This window comes from Lotus japonicus, chromosome 4 (genome assembly GCF_012489685.1).
Source record: "Lotus japonicus ecotype B-129 chromosome 4, LjGifu_v1.2".
NCBI lineage: Eukaryota > Viridiplantae > Streptophyta > Magnoliopsida > Fabales > Fabaceae > Lotus > Lotus japonicus.
In genome coordinates, this window is record NC_080044.1 from 30,869,541 (window position 1) to 30,876,129 (window position 6,589).

The 6,589-nt window shown below is 38.5% G+C and overlaps 1 protein-coding gene across 1 annotated transcript; it reads right to left on the reverse strand.

The window, feature by feature from the left end:
• Positions 1 to 1,406: 1,406 nt before the first annotated feature.
• LOC130711928 (uncharacterized) lies at positions 1,407 to 6,589 on the reverse strand. Its single transcript, XM_057561716.1, has 8 exons — positions 5,761 to 6,589; positions 4,826 to 5,012; positions 4,661 to 4,741; positions 4,398 to 4,574; positions 3,135 to 3,305; positions 2,688 to 2,900; positions 2,512 to 2,600; positions 1,407 to 2,239 (listed from the first exon to the last, which is right to left on the reverse strand). The coding sequence occupies exons 2-8, from the start codon at positions 4,917 to 4,919 to the stop codon at positions 1,568 to 1,570; spliced, it is 1,497 nt and encodes a 498-aa protein (XP_057417699.1). The 5' UTR covers positions 4,920 to 5,012; positions 5,761 to 6,589; the 3' UTR covers positions 1,407 to 1,567.

Sequence of the window (6,589 nt, forward strand, 5' to 3'; positions counted from 1 at the left end):
GAAGAGTCCGGACACACCCACTTGCTGATTATCTTTATCATTTTTTCTTCTTTTTTGGTCAGTTTTATCCTTTCCTTCTCATGGCTGATTGCATAAAATGGGCCAAAGCCCACTAATTAAACATACTCCCCTTTTTTTTTAACTTGGCAAACCCACTTTCTTTTTTAGCATTTTTGGTCGATAAATGGGCCAAAGGCCCATTAACCAGACACTCTTTTTTAACTTGGCAAAGCCCCTTTTTCTTTTAATATTGTTACATGGTTAAGAAATTAAAGATAAATTAACTCACTTGATCACTAATACTAAGGAGTTCACTCTAACTTTATATCCCTAATTAAGTTATTAATAATTTTTAAATTCAAACTATTAACCCAGACAAAAACGGGTATCCACAACCGCCACGTCAACAATCACCTACACGCTGACATCACACATCAGCGGTCAACATGGTCAAAGGACAAAAATCAAACGGTTTACTAAGTAAAGGGACGAAAACCATCAAAAAATTAATTGAGGGACGGAAGCCAAATTTTCGCTATAGTTCAGGGACGAAAAGAATATTTAACCCTTTAGTAGATTATTATCATATTATTCAAGGTAAATATTGCATCTTTAGATTTTACTTCACTTATCAATTGACTTTATCTCATGAAATTCATTTTTTTAATGAAAAATGGACGAGGGGTGGAAACAAATGATGGTGATAGAGATGCGCGTAAAATGATCATGGTTAATGGATGAACAAAGCTCAGAAAAGACAACTTGAATATCCCATGTCTCTAAGAATGGAACACTGCATTACTATGATATAACAAAATCAAAATTTTAATTGATACATGAGTCTTTATTATTGAACCATCTCATTTTAGGTATCACACCCTAATCTGGCTTAAGGTACCACAGCAAGCACCAGATGTACCAAAAAAAATCAATCCCCTTATACTGGTAAGATAAGAATTAAATTCATATCTAATTAAAATCATCTGATTAAATTAAATCCCAACTAATAAAGATATAACAATAGTCCAAAAAAATTAAAGATTTTTTTTTTTGAAATGAAAAAATATTAAAGATATAACAATAGAAGAAAAAATATCTTCTCCGGCAGAATTAAATTCATATTATTTATTCCTATGATACGTGCGGCCCTTTTTTTACTCCTATGATACGTGCGGCTCACTATGTCATGGACTCATGGCATCCGTATCAGCAACATATAAATTGAACGGGAGGTATACAGTAACCAGCTAAATTAAAATGCACCGTGGCCTTATATAATTTTTTTCAGAGAACTATTGGACACTTAACCTTGATAAGATCATCAGAAAAAAGAGCAATAAAAATTTGCCTGATCCCATCCCCAACCTCATGGCCAGAGTTGCTTATACTATTAGAGCAACCTACGCTTGGCAAAACTGAATAAACAATTTATATTATGATCATCAACTTCACCTTGCTAAAATCCCACCGAAAGAAATCATTATCCTAACTATACTTGATTTCATCCTCTATCCAACCAAAGCTGGATTGAGTTTTCATTAGTTCTAAACTTCCTAAATGTATACACTTAGTACTTGTGGGCATAACCCAAAGAACTCATTCGAGGCCGAATATTGTTATGTTCAAACAATGAGCCCCCATATTCCACATGCTTGATAACAGACTCCTGATTCCTGTCCTGTTCCTGCACTGCCCCAAAAACTATCTCATTAGTGGTTTCATGGCTCTGTTCATAGTAAGTATGAGGGACTGATGAACTATACTGATGGCGATGATGATGTCTCTGTTGTTGCTGAAGATCTCCATCCCATCCACTGCTATAGAACGCTCTACTTTGCCGTAACTGCTGCATTTTCTCAGCATCCTTAGACATGAAAGGGTAAGTTTTTCGAGGGGTTGGGGTTCTTGGGTCGATAGAAGGGGGCTCATCTTCACGGGGAATCGCGAAACTTTCCTGTGCAGGCCAATCATTTACTTGCTTTGGAGGTTGTTGGAGCAGCTGTTGCCTTTGAAATTGGTAGCTCTGTGGTTTTCTTCTGAAAGCTGGAAATAATCCTCCCATTATCTCCACCATTGATGCACCAGCATTCGCAAGAAGCTTCGCAAGTGATCCAAAGAAACCTTCTTCCTGCTTATCATGTTCATATTCAGATGAAATTAAAGGAGGCCTGACAGATTTCAAGGGCTTCTGATATGGACTTGGGGAAACAGAAGACCTCACTGTTACCGGAACCGGGGCCTACAAAAAGGAAGTGATAAATTACTGATTGTGAAATCCATCACTATATACATGTAACCAACTATTACAAATTAACTATCACTTAACAAGGCGCAGCTAAAAAGTATAAGTTTAAAATTACAGTAGTTCTCAAAATAATTCGGGATATCTACTGTGTTAATTCATTAAGATCTATCAATGGAGAATCATAATCATCTTTGAACAATCAAGTTCTATAGCAGTCTCATTCAGTATAATGCATCAGAAAGAAGAAGACATGGCTTAGAACTCACATCCTGGGATGCCACAATTGTACCAAGCCGACGCTGCAGCAATGCCAGCATATACCCAAAGAACCCAGCCGCAACAAGCATGGCAATACCTGTAATGTTGAAGACAATAAGTCTAAACTTGTGATTAACAATAACATAACAAAATTAAACAGAAAAGTATGGATGATTTAGTTTACCAAGTGGGAATCCACTTCCATAATGATAAGCACAGTCATCAAAGTGGAGTTGGACCTCTCTGATAGCTCGGTTTCCTCTATCTACAATGAGTAGAGAACAACTGCTTCCAACATAAACCACATCAAAGTCATCAGAAAATTTAGCTTCTTCACTTGGTCCATCAACATGGCCCCCTCCACGGCTCCATTTTCCTCCAGCAATCGTTGTGATCCCTGAAAATAGAAGTCATTCAATGAAAAGTTCTCACTTCTGACACTAATGTGACAAGTGTAACATTTTTATAATCAAATATTACCGGGCCTACGATAACATTACAAGAGTATGCACACACAGGATTTGTAAGTAGTCTAGAATATCTAGCAATAAGTAACCATTTGGGCAGGTTATCCATAGACAATTGAAAGAATAATTTCTCAAAGGCAGAGGAGGATGAGAGATTGATCTACCTGAATCACTAATTTTCCTAATTGCCATATTCATAGTATCTGCAACATAAATATTTCCTCGGTCATCAACAGTTATTCCCTTTGGCTGGTTCATTCTAGCCTCTCTAAGCTTCCCATCAACATGTCCAGAATATCCTTCAGCTGATCCAGCCACCAGCTTTGGTCTGCTATCTGCAGAATTGCAATGAACATGATATATCTCAGCTGAACAAAATAAACCCATGCTAAGAGTTCATCTAGCACAATAATTATGTTGCAAAGAGAAGCGCACAGACAGACAAAGAGTTCAAATTGCATTACAATTAAGGAATCGGCCAACTTCAAATTGCATTAAGCTCATAACCATGAACTACAGTGACATTAAATCATGTGATATGATCTAACTAATTAGATATACAGATGCACATTGTATCAATTAACTGTTCTGATGTCTTCAATGAAAAGAGGAGTTGAGTAGGGCATTTTATGCTGTTCAAACCTGACAGAGTGAAGAATAGAGAAATCAGCCATAGGAATTATATGGTAATCGTACACTGCCAATACACCAAAAAGGATCTTGCTCCTTGAAACCTCTAAAGTGAGAGAATCACACAAAATCACTTTAGAAGGTAAAGTACCGCACAACAATGGTTGAGATTGTGATTGACACTTGAAGATCTATAACAAACCACAAAATAGGACTGTGACCTGACCAATGTTGTTAAAGGCGGATGGCGGACTATGGTAGAGAGCCAAAACCCAGCTATATTTGACAAATAATGACGGCAGATAGCGGATTATGGTGGGTTATTGCGGACTATGGCGGGTTGTCGGCTATGGCAGAGAGCCAAAAATCCGCCATGAGATTCCACCATGGCAGATATTTGATAACACTGGACCTGACATGATACCAATGGTCTAAATTATTGTAGTTAGACTCCTGATTATATTTGAAGAGAAAAAAATACAAGAGGGAATGCTGCAGGTGATATAGGGAAAAACAAAGCATTACAACTTCGCATTGTAAGAGATGCAGGATTCTCCTTCCTTGAAAGAACAAAGTTATGCAGCACACAAGTACCAAATACAAGGTACAGTACAATCTGAACACTAGTCCATGTGATGCAACGAAAATAAAAAACTACCATATCAGACATCTAATCTTGAAGACGTTATGAAGATTTTTTTTCAAAGCATGACGATCGCCACAGACAAAAGAGTAAATTTGGCCAACCACTCAGAATAGAATCATAAGCCTTGTATGAATCACATTGAAAAACTTACACAGAGAAAGTGAGGAGGAGATTCTGTAAAGGTTACTATTAGCAGAATCCAGAATCAGAAGCTCCCCATTAGGCAACACCTCAACAGCATAAGGCTCAACTCCGAGCTTGCTTCCATCAAACACAGTCTCCACACTGTACCCACTCTCGAACTTCATCATCGACCTGCTGGAAACCGCTGCAACCGAAAACCCACATTCAAAATCCACACCAGAAGAAGAAAATGGAAAAAAATTAAAGGCTCAGCATCAGGAAGATCCATACCCGTTCTGGTGGTGGCCTTGAGTGACCATACCCATTTGGTGAAAGCAGGCACAGCATTAGAGACGAACCCACTAACAATTTCTGAAGAAGCAAGCAGGAACAAAAATGAGTGAAAGATCAGAGCTTGGATCAAATTAGAAGCAGAAGAGAATGCATGGAACTTACTTGCAGGGGAAGTGGTGGAGGGTGCAGCTGAGACTGAGAGGGTGCCAACCAGGAGCTGAAGAGTGAAACCCAGTAGCAAAAGATGCTTACCCATGTTGATCCCAGAGGTCTTAACAAGCTTTGGAGGTGGGAAATGTAAGGTTTCAAAAATGGTGGTGAAACCCTAATTCATGAAAAGAGCATGAAGCTGAAGAGAAAGAAAAGGAAAAGGTATTTTTTTTGTTTTTTCTGTTTAATGTTATGGGGATTTGAGTTATTAGCAGGAAGAAGAGGAGAGCCACTGAGTGAGTGAGTGTGTGAGAGAGAAGGGTGAATGAAAAAGGCAACAGACAATATTAAAAAGAAGGGAAAAAAGTTGACAAGAGTTACTGGTGGGGCAGCATTCTTAAACCTGAATTTGTTATAAATAAAATTTATTTTTATGGGCATATTATTTTGCTTATTTATTATTGGTTTATTAGCACTTTTGGTCCCCAGGTTTTAATAATGTGCAAACCGGGTCCCTAAAGTTTAAAGTAGCATTCCGCTACCCCAACGATAGTCTCTGTTAACAGTTTTGGTCTCCGAACAGTTTTGCGTTAAAAACTAACGGTTTTAAGGACAAATATGTATATGTAATTAAACCATAAAATAAAAAGTAATAACCTAGAAGATTCATCATATTCATCATCTTCTTCCATCTTCTTCATCATTTTATCTATCATTCAACCCAAAAACCCATAAAATAAAAAACCTAAAAATCAAAAGTGCTCCAATAGCCAACTTTCTAGGATGATGAACGTTATTGTAAAGACTGAACAATAATGAAGAGTAAAAAAATTGCAGTAAGTTGAATCACCAAGAAAGCATTTTGAAAAATGAACATCAAAGAATCAAAATTGAAAGGACCCAGAAGGGGGAAAGAAGAGAGAAAAGGGAAAAGATTGAAGCATGACCTCCAAAACTCCTCAACGGTGGCGAAGGTGTAGATGGGGCGGATGTTACTACCCTAAGCAGCTTGCTTGCTCTTGTTGTAAGGGTTGTCGAACCAAGAGGTCAAAGAATTCTCGAGAGGATGTTGGGGTTGGCGGACGAGGGCAGTGGAGAAGGGTTTGGAAGGGGCGGAGGAGTCATCGACGTCGATGATCTCTCCTTCCTCGAGCCCGGCGTCGTCGTTGTTGGCGTTGTCAGGAGCCTTAGGGTTGGTGGTGATTTGGTCGTCAGTGATGGTGGATTTTGGGGTATCTTCCGTAGCCTAGGTGCTCAATTTCTCTTCTTTCAAATCTCTCTCTCTCTCTCTCTCTCTCTTTCTCTCTCTCTGTCTCTCTCTCTCTCTCTCTTTATGATCGATTCTCTCCCACATGTGCTCGGTTTCTCTCCTTTCAGATATTTCTCTCTCTTCAGAAAAAATTGGGGAAGATTGGGGTTTCCTCCTAATACCTAATCTTCCACTTCAGTCTTAACATTGAATAGGAAAGAAGGGGTTTTGAATGAGATTAGGAAGGGAGGAGGTGGTGGACGACGAGAGAAGATTTGGTGGTGGTGTTGGTTATGGGAGAGGGTGAGGACATTAAGAAATGGAGGTTTTCTTTGCTAATCTTAGCCCTGTGTTTTGTGGTTGGGGTTCTTTTTGAAGTGTTTTGTTTTCTGATTCAATGGTGGAAATGAATCTATTGCTGGAGGTTTTGATGTTGATGGTGAGGGATGTTGATGTATCCTTAGGTTTTTTTCTCGGTTATGATAGGGAAGATGAAGAAAATGATAGAGGAAGGAGATGAAGAATAT